The sequence below is a fragment of the Callorhinchus milii genome, unplaced genomic scaffold, assembly GCF_018977255.1.
Source record: "Callorhinchus milii isolate IMCB2004 unplaced genomic scaffold, IMCB_Cmil_1.0 Scaffold3, whole genome shotgun sequence".
Taxonomy (NCBI): Eukaryota; Metazoa; Chordata; class Chondrichthyes; order Chimaeriformes; family Callorhinchidae; genus Callorhinchus; species Callorhinchus milii.
Window position 1 is genome coordinate 25,781,292 of NW_024704744.1, and position 24,562 is coordinate 25,805,853.

The 24,562-nt window shown below is 38.7% G+C and overlaps 1 protein-coding gene across 1 annotated transcript; it reads right to left on the reverse strand.

Moving 5' to 3' along the window:
- Positions 1–201: 201 nt before the first annotated feature.
- Positions 202–22,682, reverse strand: rp1l1a (rp1 like 1a). Its single transcript, XM_042332801.1, has 5 exons — positions 22,647–22,682; positions 16,181–16,828; positions 10,077–10,254; positions 1,955–6,502; positions 202–1,891 (listed from the first exon to the last, which is right to left on the reverse strand). Exons 1-5 carry the CDS (start codon positions 22,680–22,682, stop codon positions 423–425), a joined length of 6,879 nt encoding a protein of 2,292 aa, XP_042188735.1. The 3' UTR covers positions 202–422.
- Positions 22,683–24,562: the final 1,880 nt, after the last annotated feature.

Below are 24,562 nucleotides of genomic sequence, written 5' to 3' on the forward strand. Positions count from 1 at the left end.
TTTTCAGATTTTAAACACTTAGGTAAAAACACATCATCTATCGCAGTTGGTGAGTGTGCAAATCTCTCAAAATCTGCAGAAACTGCTAACATTTGAGACTTTTCGATAAGGAAAGATTAACAAAAATCAGTCACCTTTCTAGTTTCAATGGTGCTTTCTTAATAGATAATTTGAACCTAACTAAAGCTTCCAATCCTGTGTCCATTGTGCTAAAATTACATCTATTTTTTAAATTTCACAAGTTTTAAAATGCTGCAAAGAAAAGGTTACATTGTTTTACCGGGCACCCTTCCCCCTTCCAGTGCAAGCACATACTGCCTAAAGCTGAAACAAGGATATCAATTATTTATTTACTACACTAACGGTGTTAAAACATAAACAACTTGAAATGATTCATTGTCATCAATCACCATTTCGAATACTTAAAAGTCCAGATCTTCCGCATCAAACTCTTCATTCACAGGCTGCTTTGACTTGTTCACTGGAGAAACTTGTTTATCTGATTCTGTGTCCTCACCATCTTTCTGATGTGCAGGTTCTTCAGGGCTGTTACATATAGTTTCTCTATCATCATCTGATGAGCTTTCCGGGTACATTTGAGTAGCTCTGGGCACTGTTTTATCTGAGGTACTACTTGCGCCTTCTCCACTTTTCATTTGAACGCAATCTCCATCAGGAGCTTCCATTGCCGAAACTTGCTGCACCTCAGCAGCCTGCACTTGACAGCTAATATCAGGTGATGTAGTGTGTTCGGTGGTTATCTTTCCATCCACACCAACCTCCTCTACTTCCTCTTCATTTTGGTTCTTAACAAAATCGGACTCTAAATGTTCATCAGACAATTCTGAGACTTCATCCAAATTTTCTGCACTAACATTGCTGTCTGTGGTCTCTTTCACATTGTCTTGTGAATTGTCCCTATCAATAGTATCCGAGTCGTCTTCCAATAATGGATTATTATCTTCATTCTGATTCTCTTGTTCTCCATTTGCCTCAGGTGTAGTAGTACATTCTTCTGTAGTATGCTTCATATTGTCAGCTTTACATTCACTGCATTTAGAAATTCCTTCTGAATTATCACCATCCTCTTGCTGTTGCAATTCATTTTTGCAAATATTGCTCTTTCTATCTTCAGTTGGTTCTTTGGCATCATCTGATTTTATATTCACTGAACCTTCACTTTCTCCACTCGGACTTTCTAGTTCATCTTCACATTTTTCCACTAGATTTTGCTCTTCATCAATATCCTGCAAATTACTATTTTTATCAAGGTCACCTTTTGTTTCTTCTGCTTCATCCTGGTGTGATGTTTCATCTGATCCATGGCTTTCAGTTTCATTATTAATGTTTTCCTGATTCTCAGTCACAGATTCATCATCTTGACCTGCATCCTCTGTTTTCACTTCTGCATTTTCTTCATCCTCTGTTTCCTCTACATTCTTTCCATCTTCTGTTTTATCATTTGCATCCTCTCCTTCTGTTTTCACTTCTACATTCTCTTCATCCTCTGTTTTATCCTCTACATTCTCTTTCTCCTCCATTTTATCCTCCATGTTTTCTTCATCCTCAGTTTTCACTTCCATGTTATCTCCATCCTCTGATTTAAGCTCTGTGTTGTCTTTGTTTTGAACAGATCCAATGGACTCACGCTCAGCAATTTCCTGCTTATTACTCACTCTATCCAACAATTCACTGGTGTCGCTGCCATTTTTTTCAACATTCTTACTAGCTTTATTCAATTTAAGGATCTCTCGCAGATCAAAATATTTAACTACAGGAGCGAATGATTGCACTGGGTTGATTTCAGGTTTAGAAGCCTTGCTTTTCTCCGCGCAGCTCTCACAGGGACAGAATTCATCACTGCTAAGTTGTTCATTGAGATCTGTATCGTCTCCAAAGATTGGAGTGAAATTCAAATCTCTATTACTAAGCAGAGATGAGGTGTTACCCGTACTTTGTTCATAATTGTTCTTTTTGTTTGCATCAGCTGGAGCATTGTTCATTTTGTTATCATCACAGTTAGATTGTTTATACATAGCCCTTAGTCGTCTTCTTCTTTGATCTGTTTGCTCAGATGATTCACGTCTAATTTGATCCTGTGGAGGCCTTGGCACCTTTTTGCCTGATCTACCTTGCACTTTCCTTAATTCCTTTTTAATGCTTGCCTGGATCCTCCTGCTAACTTCTTCTCTTAAATCGGCAATCATCTGATCTAAAGTGTCATTATTTTCTAAGTTCCACTTAATCTTGAAATCATTCATTGCATCGACGTAATGAGCAATAAATTGCTTTTCAATTTTTTGGAGTAACTTCATTACCCAGGCTGGCTCAGGATCTGGTGAAATCTTTTGTGGTGGCACACACCCTTTCTCTTCTGCTCGATTTTGGACAGTACATTCCTTATCTTTACTTATTTGTTCTGGAGACTCTGTTACATCAACATTATTACATTCTTCCGTTATTTTATTATCCACGCTTTTCTGTTCCTCAAGATCTTCTACATCTTCTGGCCTATTGTGGTTTGTTGTTTCAGATTGATGGATTGTTTCTTGGATGCTGCAACTTTCCCTATCAGATGTTTGCACCACATCTGTACTTGGATCAGTTTGGTCCTTTATATTTTGTATTGTATCTTGAGGCTTTTCAGCAGTGTCACTGTATGTATTTTCATCTGGATCATAATTATTAATGCTTTTCCCACCACTGCTCCACTGAACACGATATGCTATATCTGGTGTCACAGGACTGGAGGATACTGCATCTAACTGCCGTGTTTCTGATCTATTTCCAATGTTACTTTCTTGTGATTGGTACTGTGAACTCTCACAACTTCTTAACTTTTGTTTTCTACAGCATACGTTCGACATTCTTGTTGATGTTGAATACTGTTCGTCCTTCTCATCTGATGAGGTTTTGACTGAGTGAGGTTGTTTAATCTTTGTTGAGTTCTCATTCATGATGGTACATGTTTTTATAGCTAAATCACATTTTATTTTCTCTGTTGATAAAGAGGTATTGACTGTCCCACCGATGCTGTCTTCTCCTGAACCCCCTGATCCACTACTGACATCTACTCCAGAGGAAGACATTGGTGTGATGTCTTTGTCTACTGAGTTGTGGACTTTAAAAGGCTTTGAGTGATTCCCTGCCATATGAAGGGCCTCGTTTTCATCACCTTCAGCAATGCCAGTGAGCCAGAGTGATCGGAGAATACCCAAAAGTTCTTCGTATCTCGAATTATTAGAATTTGGGGATTTATCTTTAGAATGTAATGATTCTTCATCAAAAAGGTGCAGATTTCCAAGACATGTCAGTAATGATTTAGCTGACTTGCTTAGTTTTTTTTCAAGTTCAGGACTTAATTCTGGCAAACTGTTTGACCTATCCAATTTTGCACCCTGCCTAGTAAAAAGAAGGACCTTCATAATCTGAATGGAGGAATGTGCATTATTTGGTAAATCTCTATTTTGTGGATTGTTGGGTTTTGCTGTTACACTCAGGCCAGAATTAACTGGCTCTGCTTGTGATGTTTCCACAACGTCTTTGACACTGCCTTCCATAGTATCATTATTGTCTGCATTTAGACTGCCACTGTCTTCCAGCTTTGCTGCCTCCAAGTCATTTTTCTCTGTTGGCTCCGATTCACCTGCTATTGTCTCCTGTTTAGACTCGTCTAGTGTTGTAGTCGCCTCTTCTACTTCAGCTTTGGTTCCCTCTGGGGTCACGTTGGTTGCAGGCTTCTCATGCCCTTCTTTGAATTCCTCATATGTCACAAGCAAGTTTTCCGATGGAATTTTTTGCAGCCATGTGTGGACCACCTCTTCAAGTGATGCATTTGGCAGCTCAGAAGGTATAAAGTCATTCTTCTCACAGGCATCAGTACTTGTGTGATTTTCATCATGGTCCTTTTTGATTTGATGGCCGTGCTTACACTTTGATTTCTTGCTGCCTCTTTCGCTTGTTTTCTCCCTGACACTTTTATTGTTTATGTTTTCATCAGCTTTGTGTGAATTTAGATCGTTACTCTTTTCACTTAAATTAGATTTAGACCTCAATACATTTAGCTTGGACTCTGGAGGCTTTTCACCTGTTATTTCTCCAGGAACTATTGAGCAAGTACCTATGCTGCTTCTAGACTTCTGACTAGAGCTCTTTAAAAGCTGCCTTCCATTTTTAGCTCCAGGCTTTCCTTTTGGAGGAGACGGCTGGCGTGTACTTTGATCAGAAGCAGAGTCTATAACTGATACTGCTGCATCTTCAACCACTGTAGCCGAAGAAAGCTCCACCTTTGCTGCATTTGTTTCTTCGGACTCATCTTTAACTTGTTTGCTTTTAATTTTGGCTTTAGATGCTTTAGAAACACTATAGCAAATGCTACTAGCTTTGTCACTTCCCTTGGACTCCATTTTAACATTGTTTTCCACTTGTACAAATTCCAACAGCCTTGATGGACTACACATTGGTCTTTGGTCCTGATCATTTGCTTGTTTCTCTGCACAAAGGTTTGGATCTGCTTTGGAATTACTAGAGGCAGGCGTAGAAGGCCTGGATTCCGCTTCTGATTTGGTCATTCTGCTTTTATTTCTTTTAGAGTTACAACAACTCCCTGATTCAGAGCTTGAGGGTCTTATGCTTTCGTTGTCAGAGTTTGCAACATTGAGCTCTTTGTTTCCATTCAGTGATAGTGGTTCAGAGAAAGTGGAGCCCGACGGCTGCTGAACTGTCAGCTTCACTTTATTCTTTCCGTTCGAAATTTCTGAACATGAAGCATTACTATAGGGTCTCGCTTCTTCTTCTGGAGCCAGTGAAGGTGCCGTGTTCTGTGGTGCCGAGGACACTGATGAGAACAAGATAACAGATGATGAGCTGTCAACATCTGAATCCATTTTAACTTTACCTTGCTTGCTTTGTTTGAAATGTTTAGATAAATGGGAGACGCTGCTTATTGGCCTGGCATTATTATCACTGTCTTGGACATGCAATTCAGGATGGCTGCCTTGCAATCCAGAAAAGGAGGACCCTGGCCTGGATTGGTTTTCGGATTCGCTGACATCTTGCTTTTCTTGTTTGTCTGTGTTGGATCTTCCTGAAGACAATGACATTTTACTCTTTGGCCTGTCACATTCAGGTGTTGCTTCTTGCAGATTCTTGTCATGGTTGTGGGAATAGCTGGACATGATGGAACGGACCTCCTCAGCATCCTGCATGTTGTCCATAGCGCTTGCCTTTCTGCTCGTCTGGCTGGGGCAGCTTGATGCAGCGCTTATTGGTCTTGGAGATAAATGGTTGTTCCCAACAGATTGGTCGCTACATTTAGCTGAGTGACTTGAACAGCTTGAAGTCACACTGTGAGCTCTTTCTTCTGAACTTTTCTCATCTTTGGTTTGCTTGCTACCTGCAGAGGATTTAGAGGTCTGACTTACTGGCCTGTATTCCTCTGCAGTACTCTCAGTGTTTTGTGAAGGCATTGAGCTGGTGGGTGATGGTGCTCTTACATCTGTTGATTTAATTGCAGAATTCTTCTTTGAATTAGCTGTAGAGGGGCTTGGTGAAACATTAACAAATGTCTGCTTGTCGGTGAGTTCCTGAGAAACTGCATTGTTCTGGTGGCTGCGGCCTGTGGAAGGTCGTGATGAAGCCCTGTGGCTACTGGAAGTAGATTCTCTGCTTTCATGATTCTTTCCCATATCAGAAGCAGAAACAGTGCTACTGTTTTGACAACTGCAGCGCCTTAGAGAGCAGTATTTCACTCTGTTGTCATCTCCGTTTTCCGCAGTCTTCGAGTAGCACACTGCCTCCTGTACGATGTGCTGTGTATATTCCTCACTGGATGTTGTCCGCAAGCTTTCGATAGACTCTTTTTTCTGAGTGATTCTCCTGCAGGATGAAGTCGTTGAGCAAGAAGAACGAGCCCGAGTGACATTATGAGTCTCCTCGCCTTTAGACTTTTCAACATAAATTGGATTTTTCCAAATGTCGTATTCTTGACATTGGTTGCAGCAATTCTGACAGAGGTTTTCTGCATGTTCTGCGTCATTGAGCTTTGAGATGTAGGAGTCGTCAGCATCACATGAACAGAATGGTTCATCCACCTCAGAACCATTATTAGGGTTCATTTGCTCGGCCTTTTCCATGACCTGATCTTCCAAGAAGCATAAGCGGTCACAACTGCTTTTTCTTGGTAAACTAGATCTCCTGATCTGTGTGGACCACTGAAGTGTCTCGTCATTAAGCAAACGAAAGCGAACCTTCATTTCCACAGAGAGACTCCCATCCTTGTTAACATGAACTTTTTTCTCAATATCATCATCTATCAGGGCAGTAGCAAATTCCCCATTTTTCTCATGTGGGCATGAGTCCATAAATGAAGCATAGCCGCTGTTTCCTGATGACATGTTCAAGCCGTTAGGATAGGATTTATGCGATGACAATGAAATTCTAGGTGACCTAGATGGTGATCTGGGATGAATTACACTCTTCTTTGCTTCCAATCCAAAATTAGCTATGGAACGTGGAATGGCATTTCAAAGGATATGCCAAGAATCCCAAAGATAACATCAGAGAGAAAAAGGGAAAAGGAGAAGAAAAAGAGAGAAGGCAATTTGTTGTTAGTTCTCTTAGAAAAGACAATTAGACCACGCTTAACTTTTGTAACAATTACCAAAACCAGTTATACGTATGAGGTGAAGAGAGGTAAGAGAGGTAGAATAGAAAGGTTTTAGAGGCATATTATTCCAATTATCAGCACCTTGGAACAACCTCTTGATGTAAAAGGCACTATATAAATGTAAGTTTGTATTGCATTGTAACTAAACCTATTAAGATCTACTCATTGTTAGTGTGTCTTAGAATCTATTTCTTATGAAGAAGAGTACTTAGTGGAAATAAAAGCTGAAATAATTAATATTCGATGGTTTTCTCAGAATAGTTTCACTGTATGACAAGTCATATTTTAGTGTGGTTGAGAATCTATGCAAAACTCTCAAACCACCGTAGCATTACACACTTAAGTAACATACTTACTGCAATCTGGCATTGTGGAGCTTGGCGTTCAAGTGTTTCCCTTCACATTTGGCAGTTATTTTAATACAATTTTTACTAACCACACTTTAAAATAATAATAATCCTTGCATTTGGTATAGCATCCTTCAAGTTTGGAGCATATCTTCAAAGAATTTACTGTAAAGTGTAATCATTCTATACTTTGCTACAAATATGGCAACCAATTTGCGCACAACAATGTCCTACAAACAAATTTACTCTTACAAAGCTCACAATGCTGAAAACTGACGCTCATACATAACACCGAATGTTGACATTTACATCGTATTTTCATAGCAATCTGTCTATTTAAATATTGCCAACCGCAGTACTAAGAAAAGTGACACCAGGTACATAATAAATCAATGTTATTTAAGTAAATTAGATATTGTGATTTAATTCTACTCACATCCAAAAGTGTAGTGATTATATTTGTGCATTTTATGTACAATATTGCCTTGATTTATTGCTAAAATTAAGCATCTTACAATAACTATTTATGTTTGTTTAACTCATAAGGGAATACAATTGTGATATCCTACTGAAAGTTAGTTATACACTATATGTTTCATGTTATATACACTATATAATATATAATATTTCCTTACAGAATATAAAACTAAGTCAAGACTTGGAAGGAACAGCCTTGGTATGAACTGTGGTCTGTGCTGAATTAGCTGATCTCAACCAAAGTGGCACTAGGGTTGCTACAATTGGTCTCTTTGTGCCTGAACTAAAGAGGGGAAAAATCAGTCAGGAATCCTTCTCCAGATCACCAAGTGCCAGAGAGTGTAAATGCATGGATATTGAGTGATGTCCCCTTACCAGCACTCGCTGTCTTTGTTCACACTTAAAGAATGGCTGTATGGTACTGGAGGGCTCCTGCCCTCTAGGGACCATAGAACAGCACCTGGGATACGGACCTGACATTTGCATAATATTTTGCACAGCAATTGGTCTATTTAAATATTGCCAAGCACAACATTAAGAAAAGTGACTCCAGTTACATAATAAACCATTTTTACTTAAATGTAGGTAAATTAAATTGAAAAGTAAAGCATTGCAAGGCTGTAGGGAAAGAGTGGGGGAGTGGGACTAATTGGATAGCTCTTTCAAAGAGCCGGCACAGGCATGATGGGCCAAATGGCCTCCTTCTGTCCTGTAGGATTCTATGATTCTATGGCATAGAATCAGGAAAGGAAAGGAGAGTATTGGAATGGGAACACTGTCTCTCCCGAACAAACTTATACATACACATATTTGTTAGTTAAGAACATGATTGAAACAATTGAATAACTATTGAAAGTATTTTGTTTCAGTTTTCTTTTCAAGGATGCAATGAAAAAAAATTATTGGAACGCTGCTATTTTAATTGTAAGCATTGTATAACTTTGCTGAAGAACTGACATCTAGGAATCAGCTGATAAATAATTGTCCATGCAGCACAGGATTTAAGGAGGTTTTCAGTTTTGTGTGATAGCACTTTCTTGGATGACCTACTTGATATCAAATGTTTTTTTAAAAAAAACTTACAACATTTATATTCCCATAACATGGGACAATCTTATGAAGCTTCCCAGATTGGGAAAAACAAGTGCATCTTGGCCACAGTATGCTTTTACTCATTGAAAACAAGCACCTTTGTGCCAGGGATAAAGGAAAAACATGTCATCTTAACTCGCATTCTCTGGGTGGAAGAAAGATGTGTGGAAGTGAGCAATAATTAAAGTGAGTTTGAAAGGACCTTGTTTTGAAATGCATTATCGTTTCCAAAATATTCTGTTTTATACCACACAAGGCAAGATTTTTTTCATGATTAACAATCGCCATGTACTGGTCATGTAATGTAATTATTAACCTGGGCAACGTTAACTGTATGACTGCAGGATTTTGTAGGATGTACGCTTGATCAGTGGCCTAACTAGACTTCCCTCCTTTTGTGTTGTGATCAGCTACCTCAATCCATGAATCAAAGCAAGGTTTGTCTCCTGTTTTTTTTTCAATTTAATTCACGTACTTGGGTTATGTCTGCAGTATGGATACCTATAGACAGCTACTAATAGGCCAAGATGTGCAACAAAGCAGATGTACTGCTTTGTTTCCTCATTCCTTTTTTTCTACCACTTTTATTTCCTTTAGTACACCAATACAATACTAATTTATATTTATATAGCACCTTTCACTTTGAGAGGACTGGCCAATGCACTCAACAGTAGCTTTTTAATAGTTTTTAATAGATATTTTTCCTGTTACTTTTCATTCTTGTTTCTCTTACTCTCTATTTCACTAATAGTCACTTACTGTCTCTCCAATTACCAAGCATATATATTATCAAAATAGTAGGATTATTATTATTACCACTTCTCTGAAACTCTTTACCATTGAATTCAATTTTGATAACTTTCTAACTATGAAGCTGAACAGGTCTCAAATACAACAAGAAGTACTTGGAATTATATAGCACCCTTCATGTAAGATAGAGTCTTGGATCGATCTGTAAGACAGTTTTTTTTAGTTACACCAAATCTTGTCAAATCTTTTTGAAAAGGAACATCGAATTAAAGGATATCTTTGCCACTGAAATTGAGCAGTCAAGCTTTATTTTGTGTTCTGCAAACATAGAACTCAGTGACAATGTTCATGTCAAAAACATGTCTGCATCCCACATTACTGTGTCATTGATCTGTGATATCTCTGCCGTTTTGGTCATTCAGACAGCACAAAACAAATGCCCCTTCAAGCTCCTAAAATGGTTGTGCTAAATGGTTTTACAATCCTGAAATAACAAAATTCATATTAATTTAGCTCCTTTCATTTCGGGAAGAAGTCTCAAAGAATTTCACACAAGTGACTGGGAGCTCGAGCAGGCTAAATTCTAAATTCAAGAACAGCCCATCTTATTATCACTAGTAATTCAAAACTAAAGACACATTGTGGTTTAAGATTCTCTTTTATTATATTAAAGGCTTAACAGATTTTAGTTTTGTTTAGAGTTAAGAGTTTCACACTTTCAAATATATTAAGTATGTACTAACCATTTTTCTTGCTGTCAAATGATTCACTGGCAATACTGGCACGGGATCGCATAGACAGACCTGGCAGCTTTTCAGATGGATTCCTTCTGAGGTTTTCGTATGTAACTGGTTTAAACGGTTCATGTCCAACACACACCAGCACACTAGGACAATGGAAAAGGGCCTGCAGGTTGTCGATCTGTAAAGCACAAGTAATATTGTTTTCAGATGAGGAGCTTTTTTAGTAACCAAGTGAAGCAACTGGATTGTATTTTTTTTATATATGTGCAAGTGAGCATTTTTGTTACGTTTTCCCACAAAGTCACTGCACTTTACAGTATATCCTGTGAAACACTTGAAGACATCCTCTTCTATTCGAGTGCCCTCCATGCCAGTCTCCCCAGCTCCACTGCCCACAAACTACAACTAATTCAAAACTCCACCCACCCTAAACTCCATACCCCAACACATTGGCTCCCGATCACAGAATGGAACGATTTCAAGATCCTCTCACTTGTCTACAAATCCTTTCATACCCCAGCCCTGCCTACCTTTCTGATTTCCTTTCTCCCCACTCCACAACCTACTTAGCTGGGTCTGGCCTCCTGCTTGTCCCTCATTCCCTCCGCATCGGTGGCCGCACATTCAACCACTGTACCCTGGAAGCTTTGGAACTCTCTCCCTTAATCCCTCTGTCTTTCCCTCTCCTTATCCTGTTTCAGATCACGACTGAAGACCTTCCTTTTCGACCAAGCTTACGGTTATCTCCCCCCTCCCACCAGCTCGGCGTCGGGCTCTGCCACTGTTAAGAGCATTCAATAAAATAGTCGACTTTGTCCTTGTTATTGAGGTGTCCTCATCAGTGAGTTTAGGAATTTGGATACATCAAGTTCAAATGAAAAAAATCATACTGTGAAAGATAAGATAATAATTTTGTATTTGCTATAGTGCCCAAAACATTGAAACTTCGAAAAACATTTTGTCAGGTTTATGGTCAATTGTAGTGACTGTGTTTTTGTGGACAAATGCTGCAGCCAATTTCCACGCTGCAATGTCCCACAAACACCCTGAAGAGAATGATCAATGTATCGGGGGAATTGTTTCTCGGGACACCAGGAGAAATTCCATTCTCTTTTTGAATATTCAAGTTTACAAATGACGTTCTTTGTTTCTGTGACCAGGGCTCCCTCTTCTTCCTTGTCCTCCTGGAGCTCTCTGCTGCTTTTGACACAGTTGAGAATGCTATCCTCCTGAACTGCCTCTCCTCCCTCATCCACCTCAGTGGGACTGCCCTCTCCAGGTTCAAGTCCTACTTGACCCACCATCACCATTTCATACAATATATAATCCTTACATTTGATATAGCGCCTTATCATGTTTTCTAGATCTCTCAATGTGCTTCACAGGATAAACTGTAAAGTGGATTGACTATACTTTGTGGGAAAAACGCAGCAGACAATTGCGCACAGCCATGTCCCAGAAACAGTCGTGGATTCAGTGACCAAATTGTTTGTCTTTTTTTTTAAGGATTATTAACCCCAGAAAAGTGGTCTGCGAATTAACTGACAACTGGGTTCCTATTTACAGCTAGGTAAACAGAGGCGTGTGGAGTAAGGAAACTTGCCTAAAGTTTTGCCGCCTGGGAATTGAACCCAGGATCTATTGTTTGCGAGTCCACATGCCTGTAGTGTATTGGTTCCAAGTGATTCTAAGTCTGCTCGTGCGGCTTGAACCCATAACTTTCTGACTCAGAGGTGAGATTGCTACCACTAAGTCAGACTGATATACAATTTGAACAGTATATCAAACAGAAATTCATCTAAGTTTTGAGGATTGCTTCTCAACATAGGAAAACATTTCTCCTTTGGATAGAAAACAATAAAAGTCTTGTCTGATCAGTGATCCTTCCTCACCTCTGACCTCTATTCTCTCTTTGACCTGACTGTAACATTTCATGTCTTTCTCTATCACTACTACTGTGGTTATTTCTCCACCACAAATTCCTTTCTAACACATACTCCAAATGTGGCATGTTCAGTGCAGTAGTTAAGCTCATTTTATTGGGATCTATTTTATGCTGATCACTAAACACAGTTTTTAATGAAAAATCCACATCTCCCTCAGTCTTCTCTTTGCCCCATAATGTACAAGATTTTTCAGAGCCTTAGGCCTTAATTTATAGTAATAAATAACCCTTGCATTTGATATAGCCCCTTATCATGTCATCAAGATGTCTCAATTGCTTCACAGGACATATTGTAAAGTACATTCACTGTATTTTGTGTGTACCTAGGTTCTGAATAAAATAAAATGTTGAGAAATAGAATAATTACAGTGGTTGTGAATTATTAAACTCACTAAATAGACTCCTAGGAACGGTAATAATAATAAATAATAATCCTTGCATTTGAAATAGCGTCTTATCACGTCATTGATACGTCTCAAAGTGCTTCACAGGATATACTGCAACGTGGAGTGACTGTATTTTGTGGGCAAACAAGCAACTAGTCCCACAATGTCCCACAAACAGCCATGGAGTGAGTGACCAATTTTTTTTATTTGGAGAATTGTTGGCCAGGACACCAGGAAAAACTCCTCTAAAATAGGCTGCTGGAAACAGTAAGAAGAAAATACAAATGTACATTGTGGGTAGCAGGGATTAGAACCATAAAATCACAGAAATTTACAACATAGAAGGCCATTTGGCTCATTATTTCTGACTCATTTCCTGCCTTTTCCTCATACGTCTTTTTTGATATCTATCTAGAGATTGCTCGAGAGGGTATGTCTTCATCATGTCATTGAAAATGATTCAAGTATGTTAATATCCAGATACACACCGACATCATACACTTGCATTGTTGCCATTCAAAGATGTCGGTGTTGCTTCCCAGCCCAGAATAAGTTCTCCTGTGGCTGAATTGGTCCCTTGCCCTGAGAAATACGCTTCGGAAGATGCTCAGAGTAACAATCTCCCCACAGACCATTGGAGTACATCCCTATGCATCCGAGAGCAAAATAGAATATCGTATAGAGTATTCAGAAAGTAGATGGCACTAAGATAACTGAAATTAACTGAAAAAATAACTAAAATATGCCTTTTTTAATAGCATTATTGTTTTTAAATAGGTTATGTTTCCATTAACAGCGGATTTACTATGTCATCACGTGTACATCGAGTGTCAAAACTAAAAAATGTTTTATGTTTATAATTTTTCTTTACACTGTATTTACACTAATTTACCTTACACTGTTTTTTTTAATATTCTTCAAACTGAACATTTTTTTCTTCTGGCTCAGGTGTTTCTTTCCCACTACTATGTGAGCTTTTTCATCACCTTTTACGTGTCATATTTAAAGTCTTCAGCATGTTGGTGTTCACCTTCCTGGATTTAACTATTCATGTAAAGCTTTTTTATTCTATGAGTCGCCCTTTTATTAATGTGCCTTATGCATAGGACGTGCCTTAGACCTCAGGCATGTCCCATGAAATCTGTGTTCCTGGGCTAGCTAATTTTTTTAATATAATTTCAGCTTGGAAACAAACACTAACATCCTTTGGATGAGAAGTTTAAACCAAGGTCCCATCTGCCTGTGCAAGTGGATGTTAAAAATCTCATGACACTATTTGAAAAGATAAGTTTATTCCAGTGTCAAGAGATAAACTACAAAGGAATGGGAGATGTGTGTATATGGGGGTGGGTGGGTGGGACAAGCATGAAATCAGTTACTCCAGCTACTCAATGAGTTATCTCAAGCTATCTTGTCAGCAGTGTCCGAAGGTTAAATATAATCATACAGAAAGAGACTTGTTATAACCTGTTGGACCTGTTATAATAAAAATGTTCTTATTATGATACACTTGGTTTCATTTCCACTGTGGGTTTTGAGGATACCACACACTAAAGTGATATACACATAGTTTGTAGTACACCTCGCCACTCAACAGTGGGGGAAAAAATCATCAACAGTGGGGATGATATCTCAAAATACATACATCCGCTACGCACACAGATCCTTTTACAAAAAGGAAACTGGAATCAGACTGTCTTTAATCTGTCATCTTTGTAAAGCTTGGTTCAAGCACGATTTACAGCAATGGTGGCCAAGCTGTGGCTCATGGACTGGAAGAGGCCAACTGGGCCATCAAAAAGCGTCCCCCCGAACAGTTGCACAGTCTAGATAAATCCATGTTTAATTGTTAGTTTGTTTTCAGTTTTTCTTGATTGAATAATTCTTGATATGTGGCATAAATCAAGCAATATTCAATCAAGAAAATTGATTTGGTTAGCCACCACTGATGTACAGCTTTGGAGGAACATGCCATGTAACTGTTCTGAATACACAACGTGATTTAAGTTTAATTGGATCTCCTCTGCCAGCATAATGATAGGCTTAATTAGTGCTTTTAGTCCATTGGCATAAAATAGTTACTGCTGTGTTAAATACTGGTGTTTGTACAATTCAAGTTAGCTTTCACATTTAGATTGTTATTTTCCATGTAAACTGAGATGCCCTGTTGTTGAAATCCAAGTATCTCTTCTGCTAATTTTGGCTGCAGAAAATTCACTGAACTCACAGACAAAAATAATATTCTTAACATGTGAATGCAGTAATCCACCCTAATACAGTACAGTATAAGCCTATCTCAGTTGGTAGCACTCTCGCCTTTTGGTCAGAGGTTCTAGATTCAAGCCCCATATCAGGATTTGAAGCTGACACCACATTACACGCTGAGGATGTATCACATTGTCTTTATGTTAAAGATCGCAGTCTGAGGAAATCAAAATACAGTAAAACTTCCATAAGTCATATCAGTCGGGACCATAACATTTAACGGAATTACACAAAGTCTGAGGTGCACACAAACTGTATAAATCATATAAAATCTGAGTTAATCGATAATCTATACTGCACATGCATAATTCAATGCAGCTGGTAACTGTGCATGTGGTAGTTGGTCACTGGAGCCAGTAAGTGCCCATTCAATGAGGGTGTCAAGACTACATTTCCTGCGATTCAATGTGTCTTAACCCGTCACAACATGTGCACTTACCAGCAAACGTTGGAATCACATTGAATCACGGGAAATTATATTGCACCCGTGGATGGGTTAGTACATCATTTCCTGCCATTCAATGCAGCCAGTAAGTGCGGGAGTAATGGAGGGTAGGGGAGGTACATTACAAGTTAGGAGGTGATTAATATGAATAGTGCAAAGAAGTCTAAGTGGTTTTGATAGGAAATTAAATGGGACTCAGGTGAGTGTACGATTTAGGGATTATATGATTTTACTATACAAAATTCCCTTTGTGATCTTAAAAACAAGAATTAAAGTTATGATCCTGTAGTTTTTTAACCAGAAACCAGCAAATTAGAAGGAGCAAAGGCCTTGGGATCAGCACTGCAGAGTGTGTATTAATCCTGGCATAAAGTAAAGAACAAATCAGCTGCGTTCCTTTATGCATGTATTGTGCTATTTAACACAAGGAACAGATTAAGGAATGCCACAAATGAAACCCTTTTATTTTAAGAATATGGTAACAGGAATAAACCATTTCACCTGTCCCTCATGTGTGCAGTGAGTGAAAAGTAAAGTTAAAGAATAATAAAGATTTGTTGCTTTATATCAAATTATTTATATTATACCTCCCAATAAACTCCAGAAAGAAGAGGTGGTTAAAATATATGTTTTTACAGGGTGTTGTTAGAATGTGGAATGATTCAACACAAATGTCAATCAGTATTTACTGGGTGTAGATAGTGTGGACGTAGTGTGGAGGAGCTGAACTTTTAAATATTATTTTGTGGAATAAGTAATATTCAGGATCAAGAAAGACACCATCCTTTACTTCCACAGTGACAGCCACTAAATTAAGAACAGATTATCTTGAATTCCCAAGCAAGCTTTCTTCTTTCTATCCCATCCCTGATCTGATATTAATATTTTGTTTTCATTCTGTTAAGTGAATATTCAAAATCAGCCCATACATATACTGCATATACATATATACATATACTATTTATATACATATATAATACAATAATACTTCAACAATTGCAATGGTCTATAGTGATTAACTATTGAATTACATTCAGTATCAGCATATTAATACAGTACTTACTTTTCTTCCTTCCACTGTGTAAAGTTTTCTCACATTATATTGCATGAGCTCTGAAATTTCATCAAGGAAATTTCTGAAGTTCTGTGCATTCCTCTTATTCAGGATGATGGAGTGATGAATGTCAGCATCTCCGTTTTTTATCATTGTGATTTTCTTGGGTCCTTTATGGATGTGATGTGAATGGTCTTCGTCTTGCCTTGCCATCAGGATGGCACGTCGCCGGGCACTTGTTGGTCGAGGGCCCTGCTGTGAAGCTGGCTTTCTCACAGCGGCATTCGCGTTGGCTTGCTTGATGCTCTTTTTATCAGAACACAGATAAGAACCTCCATCTTCCAACTGCTCGAGCGTACTGATGCTGTGAACCCCGCGAGGGGTTGTGACAGTGCGGACACAAAATGGAAGAGATACCCTCTGAGAGAGGTCATCTAGCAGGGCGTCAAAGGTCTTGAAGACCCGTTTGTTTACAGCCATCTTTACTCCACTTTGCTGAGGGTGCCCGCTTCTGTAGAAGGTTATTTTCTTAGCTGGAGTAACTTCAGTCAGGGGGGCGGACTTGGCGACTGGAGGCAGGGGCTGCTCATAATTTAATGGTATGTGGCAGAGGTATAACCCAAAGAAGAGTGGGTCATCCTGATCTGTTAGAAAAATCTGAAAAAGAGAAAAACAATGCAAGGAATATTTAGATTCCAAAGATCCACTTCCTCTATATTTTAGTTTTATTGAGTCAAAACTGTTATAACATGCTTCGCTACAGTATAGGTTCATTTATAACACAATCTGACAGCGGACAGTGCCATTTTGTCCACAAATACCATCATTGCGCTTCAAATTCCGTCATCACACTTCAATTTCCGCCATTGTCCTTTAAATTTTATTAGTGGGCTTCAAATCCCATTTATTTGGATATTCAAGAATGGTGATGGGTTTCTGAGTGAGTCAGACATCCAGCTGACCAAAAATGAAACAACAGCCTCCTTGGAAGATACTTAAAGGAGACCTCAGAGTGGAAACATGACCCGGGAGGTACTCAACCATTCGAAGTGTATCTGGAGAAGTAGACAAGCATTTTTTTTATAAGTTTAATATGAGATAGTTATTCAGAGAAAAAGCCATTAGACATAACGTACATGCACAAAAATGCAAGTGGCAAAATGGGGATAACTGTTTTTTATATTTCATAATCTCAATTTCTAGATCTATTGTACATTTAAATAATAATAATACTTGCATTTAATATAGCACCTTATCAAGTCATTGAGACATGTCAAAGAGCTTCACAGGATATACTGTAACGTGGATTGACTGTGTATTTGGCCAACAATCCCCCTAATAAAATTGGCCATGAATGGACGATGGAATCTCTTTAATAATCCTTGAATTCTGACACATCACGTTGTTGAGATTGCTCAAAGCACTTCACAAGACTCACTGGAAAGTGTAGTGACTGGGCATTTGTAGGCAAACGCAACAGCCATTTTGCACACAGCAGTGTCCCACAAACAGCCGTGAAGTGAATAATCAATTTAATTTGGGGAATTGTTTGCCGGGACACCAGGAAAAACTTCCTTCTCTTTTCGAGTACTGCATGGGATCTTTAACATTCACCTGAATAGGCAGACAGGTCCTCGGTTTTATGTCTCATCCAAATGCAGCACTCCTCCATCATTATATTGGAGTGTCAGCCTATTGTCAGGAGCTCAAAGTTTTGATGTGGAGCTTGAACCCACAACCTTCTGACTCAAAGGCGAGAGTGTTAACAACTGAGCCAGGCTGACCCTTGATGATAAGATTGAGGACCAGATTAAGAACCCCAAATATAAGGAAGTTGCAATTAATATCAGAGAAAGAAAAAGCTAAAAGCTAGTGGATTAATATCTGAATGGGAAATATTAATAATACCCAGCGCTTTGGGATGTCCTCCCGATAGGTGCTCTATAAAGGTGCTCTATAAATGTAAGTTTGTTGTTGTTGTTGTATTTGATGCAGCCTGATCATGTCAAAAATGTTTCAAAGTGCTTAACATAGTTCTCTGTAAAGTGTACTGACTGTGTATTTATGGTTGCACAACTATGTTCTTTAAACAGCCATGAATTGAATTACCAATTTTATCTGGGAGATTGTTGGCCAGTACAGCAGGAGAAATTCCTTTTTTGAATAGTGGCATGAGATCTTTAACATCCTCCTCAACAAGATGGGGCCCCTGTTTAATACCTCTGACAGAGGATGGCACCTCCGACTCGCTTCCTCCCTCCGAGTATTCAAGACCTGCCTCAAGACGTACTTATTTGACCACACTTCTTGTCATCATGCTCCCCCACTCTCACATCCTATTCAGCTACCACCCCCAGCTCGGGTGCCCAGTTAGCAGTGTCAAGCACATTGAGGCAGCCTCTTGATGTGAAACGCACTATATAAATGTAAATTGTATTGCACAAAGTCAGAAGGTTATAATAATAATAATCCTTGCATTTGATATAGTGTCTTATCATGTCTTTAAGGCTTCTCAAAGTGCTTCACAGAATATATTGTAAAGTGAATTGACTTTTGAAAACAGTTGTGTATTGAGTGACCAAATTATTAAGTGTTTTTTTTGAAGGGATCATTACCCCCGGAAAAGCGATCCACCAATCAACTAACAAGCATATTCCTATTTACTACTAGGTAAACAGAGGCGTGTGGAATAAGCAAACTTGCCCAATTTTTGCCCCGCTAGAGAATCAAACCCAGGTCCTCTCGCTTGCGAGGCGAGTGCTCTAACCAATATGCTACAAGACTCCAAGGTTGTGGATTCAAGCCCCACAATCCGACTTTAAGTTGATTGTCATAGTCAACTTCATTGTCGGAGGTGCCATCTTAACTGAGCCGTACTAGAATCTCCACTTTTGACGAAGGGCAAAAATATTTAGTCATTGATTGAGCGCTGATAAACCTGAGCAGCAAAGTGAATGAGAAGTCACAGGCACTCTGCCCGTTTCCATTGCTTGGTACAGGAGAAAGCCGAGCTGACCGCCTGCACACTGTCAGAACACTGATTACCTGATTCCAACTGTCATCACTTTATAGACTTTGAGAAGAGTTTATAGGATGATTTTAATGCTTTTCTACCCCACTAAAAACAGCCGTCATCACCCCCATCCAGAAAAAAACATCCCTGGATCCATCCCTCCTCTCCAGCTACTGCCCCATCTCTAACCTCCCATTCCTCTCCAAGGTCCTGGAACAAGTCGTCGCTCTCAGCACCCCTCCTGGCCAACAATCCCCCAAATAAAATTGGTCATTCATTTCATGGTCTTGCTGCTACGTTCATCTACAAAATACACAGTTACTACATTTTACAGTACATACTGTGAAACCCTTTGAAATGCCATCCATCATTTATTTCCACAGGTCATTGAGTCCGTGACTAGAAGGCATCAATTTAAGATAGTTAGTAAATGAGCAAATGGTGAGGTTAGGAGAATTATTTTCACGCACAGAGTAGTTAGGAAATGAAATTCCCTGCTGAGAGCAATGGGTAAGGCAGAATCCATATTAGTTTTCGAAAGGGAACTAAATAAATGTATAAAAATGAGTAAAATATAGAGGGACAGGTAAAGGTCAGGTAAATGGGACTGAAAGAGTTGCTCTTAAAAAAATCCAGCAGAGACATGATGGGCTGAATAGCCTTCTGTGCTGACAATTTGTATGGTTTAAGGTTCCAGATTTGAAAGGCACTATATCAAATCCCAGGATTGTTAATATTATTAGTTCCAGAGGCATTGGCTACCCTCCATTACCTCACCAAAGTGGTCAATCTTCATATATGGTCTTAAAAACATTCAGTAGAGAAAGAGACCATTGGGACCCACGTGACTGTTCTGCACAAATTCCCTGTTGGGAGTTAATCCCATTTCCTTAGCTTTTCGCCATATCCTTTTATATCTTTATAATCTCAATGTGTTTAATTCCATTTGAAATGTCATAATGTCATAATTGACTTGGCTTCAATAGCCACTTGTGGTTGTACTTATTATATTTCTCTTTTAAAAATAATAGCTTTGCTCCCTCTTTAGATTTCTAGTAACATCTTGAGCTTATATCGTTTGCTACCAAACAAGCAGCAGGAATAATATTCATGAAGTGAATGACCAATTTAATTTGGGGGACTGTTGGCTCGGACACCAGAAGAAACTGTTTCACTTTAAATAATGCTATGGAATCTTTAACATCCACCTGAACACAAAGATGAGAACTCAGTTTAACGTCTCATATAATCAAGGGTCAGTCTGGCTCAATTGGTAACACTCTCGCCTTCGTGAGTCAGAAGGTTGTGGGTTCAAGCTCCACATCAAAACTTTGAGCTCCTGACAATAGGCTGACACTCCAATATAGTGATGGGGGAGTGCTGCATTTTGATGAGACATAAAACTGAGGACCTGTCTACCTATTCAGGTGAATGATCCCATGCAGTACTCGAAAAGAAAAGGGAGTTTTTCCTGGTGTCCCGGCAAACAATCCCCCAAATTAAATTGATTATTCACTTCATGGCTGTTTGTGGGACACTGCTGTGTGCAAAATGGCTGTTGGTTTGCCTACAAATGCCCAGTTACTACACTTTCCAGTGAATCTTGTGAAGTGCTTTGAGCAATCTCAACAATGTGACATGTCAAAATTTAAGGATTATTAAAGAGATTCCACCGTCCATTTGTGGCCAATGACTGAAATGTCAGCACATTTCTCTCTTTCAGATGCAGATTGACACACTATAGATTTTCTATATTTTCTGATTTTTGTTTCAAATTTCCAATATTTGCATTTTCCCTTTTTTTGCTTTTCACATGAAAGGTTTCAAAGTATTGTCAAATAAAATAGTTGTGGAATACCAGAATAAAATAGAGTAATGACATTTAAAGATGTTGTCAAAGGCAAAGTTGAAGAGATACGTCTTTAGGGGTTTTTTAAAAACAGGGAGAGAGGTAGTGAGTTTGAGTAGCTTTTGATTGAGAGCATAAGAGGACAGAAATGAAATTCGACTGCCAGCAGGGAATGAAGGGACTGAAGAATAAGCAATAAATCAGAGTTGGGAAGCGCATAGGGTATAGTATGGAATTGAGGGTTACAATAATAATCCTTGCATTTGATTTGGTGCTTTATCATGGCGAGATGTTTCTGTAAAATGTAGTGGTTGTTTATTTGTCAGTCCAGGCAGCAGGCAATTTGTGCACAGCAATGTCCCACAAACAGCCTAAAGTGAATAACCATTTTTTTTTGCAGGGGAGGCAAGAGTGCTTCTAACTGCTTCAGTCTAACACTTATGACACCAAGGTTGGAGAAGATTGCAAAGGTAGGGAAGGACAAGGTGTAGATAGTTATGAAAACCAGGACTAGGATCTTAAACATGATCCTCTAAGCAAGATTCTGGGAGCCAAAGAAGTTTGTTGAGAATCTAGGTACTGGGTTTGTGGAGTATTGTGCGGGAGAAACTAGCTGGTTTAGTTGAAGCTTCTGGAGAGTAGAGCTGGTGAGGCCGATGTGGAGGACATAGTAAATAACTGTTCCCATATTTGCTATCATTTTTACTTACTGTTGTACCCATCAAGATGAAAGTGCCAATGCTAAGGAATTCAATACATTGCAATTTCTGCACCCAGTGTCAAATAAAAAGAATCCTATGGAGTCCTGTAGCTCAGCGGTTAGAGCACTTGCCTTGCAAGCGAGACACCTGGGTTCAATTCCAGACAGGGTGAAATCTTGGGCAAGTTTCCTTACTCCACACCTAATAATAATCCCTCCATAACAAAACAATAATAAAATTGGTCATTTTCAATCCACGATTGTTTTTTTTTTTGGACATTGCTGTGCGCAATTGGCTGCTGCGTTTCGCCCACAAATATACGGTCAATTCACTTTACAGCATATTCTGTGAAGCGCTTTGAGACGTCTAGAAGACATGAAAAGCGCTATATCAAATGTAAGGATTATAATTATTATTATTATTACAAAACATTTCCAAATAGGTAAAGCTCCCTCTGTTATGCCCAAACAATATACTCTTATCCCAGTTTCAGAAGAAGCTCTATTGTAAAGTGCAATCCAAATCTATCTGTCTAAGTTTAAATGCATCAAGATACTACCTCGCTGAAGGGCGCATTATAAATGCAAGTTGTGTTGTATTGCTGACGTTTAACCAGCTAAAACTATTGTCCGGTAAACTTCCCTCTGCTTGTCCAACTATGACCATCCCACCTATCAGTGCTTTGGCTTGCAGGGTTTACAGGAGCCAAGTGGGAAAAATCCCTGCTCCCCATTGACTGGTCTACTCCTACAGTCTGCTTTGTCTATCGTCAACTGTGACCTGAAATACTGTATGCCCACCTGGCTCAGGACCCGGGCTATTGGGACTGCCGCAGAGAAATAACTTGATTCCGACATCCCATTGGCAGCACCCAGCCTTGCAGCACTTCAGCCACAAGGAGACCCTACTTACCTTCCTCCGAAGCAGCAAAGCAGGAGCCACAGACATTTCAAAGTATTACAACTTCACATACAGTAGTTACTTGTTGTAATATATGTTGGAAAGAAAGTTCATATGATAATACTAAGCTTATAAAAAGAAAGTGCCTCAGTTTTTCATGATTTACTTTTGCAACTGAATTGTTGTGCTTTTGTAATAATAATAAAAATCCTTGCATTTAATATAGCCCCTTATCACATCTTCGAGATGTCTCAAAGTGCTTCACCCCCGGAAAGCAATCTGCCAATTGGCTAACAACCGGGTTCCTACTTACTGCTAGATAAACAGAGGCATGTGTGTGTGTGGAGTAAGGAAACTTGCTGCAGGTTTTCTTTGCTTTTCTTTGATAAAGAGGTGAGTTTTACGAAACATTGTTATTCCAAAGAATATATTGGTTAGGTTAGCGAAGGTAGACTTACACAAACATTTTGTAATTAGTTGTAGATCAAAAGCATCCTTCTCAGTGTAAGTAACAAATGTAATTCAAATAAGTGCCCTTGTTTCTGAATTCTAACATAACTTTATAGGAGATAGCGATGTTATATGAAACTCATTTTGTCATTGGCTTAGGTCACAGGTGGCATATAAGTTGACTGTTGAAATTATATTATAAACATCAAAATGAATGAATCCTCATTCCTCCTCTTAATTCTGGTTTCTTAATTCTTCATTTTGCTGCAATGAATGTTTAACATCGTCCTCAACATAAGTTATTTTTAAACAGATAAAACTGTTTTAAACTGCATTCATTTTAAATGAACAAAAAAAGTCTCACTACTTTCCTAACATAATATAAACATTAACCCCATGACCAGTACATAATTTACAATAAATCAATTAGATTTCTCACACTTTACTCATTGTGCAAAATAAAAACCAAAGAAAATCTTCTCAACACAGCAAATAATCAGAAGTTGTAGGTACTAATGGTCTGCAATCTACAGATGTTAAGAAGATATGCAGCAGATGAAACTAAATGGCACAATTTACTTACTTTGCAGGTATTCATGATTCTTCACTTATACAAGTTGGCAACTTCGGTAAATTGCAGCACATCACCTAGCCCAGGAAATGTGACAAGGGTCCAGACCAATAGCTTCCTTCAAAATGTCTGACAGTCATGTGCAGCTAATCAGTTCTATAATGCCCAGGACAGAACTATAAACCAGCTAAAAATAAACTGAAGTATATCAGTCAGCCCAGGACATGGGGTAAGGGTGTAACCAACTACATCCTTCAAAATGGCTGTCAGTCACATGTAGTTAATCAGTTTTCTAATGCCAAGGATAGAACTATAAACCAGATAAATCTCCTCACACAAGTTTCAAATCTACAAGACCAATTATTATCATTTCCATTACATGATGTGCGTTAAGAGAAATTGCAATACACATTTGACTTTCTTAATGTGCATGTGCTATCAGATAGAATATAAAATAAATGATTAGTTCACCAATCAGTAAAATAAAATGATATGGATGGAAAGCAATGCAGTTCATCTTTTCAATTTAAACTGTAGAGAAAAAGGTTAAGCTTTCAAACTTTGCACTTCTAACATTTAATAACTTTGCACTTCTAACATTTGCTGAACATTTCTGTAATGGCGAGTCCGACTCACCTTTAAAAGACACAAATTAATAAAAGACTCAATTCAGTTCCCAAGCCTTTGTCTCCTCCATTGTCCTTCTCTCTCTATGGCTGCGTGTGGAATCAAGGCCAAGCTAAGCTTTTCACTGATGAGTCTCCTATTTTGAGAACAGCAAGAAAAGTTGGGTATCATAACCAATTTGTCAATCATAATCACAGCTAAGCAGGATTGCAACCACACCAATGTAGAACTGCTTTCTTAACTTTGAGAAATATTTCTTCTGCTCCCATGAAGATTTCTT

Excerpts from the sequence above, each read along its gene's own strand:
- rp1l1a (XM_042332801.1), bottom strand. The coding sequence starts at position 22,682 with ATGTCTGTGGCTCCTGCTTTGCTGCTTCGGAGGAAG. Across the intron at positions 6,503-10,076 it reads ATTTGACAGCAAGAAAAATG|CTAATTTTGGATTGGAAGCA; the intron begins GTTAGTACATAC and ends CACGTTCCATAG. Across the intron at positions 1,892-1,954 it reads AAAGAACAATTATGAACAAA|ACGATACAGATCTCAATGAA; the intron begins GTACGGGTAACA and ends CAATCTTTGGAG.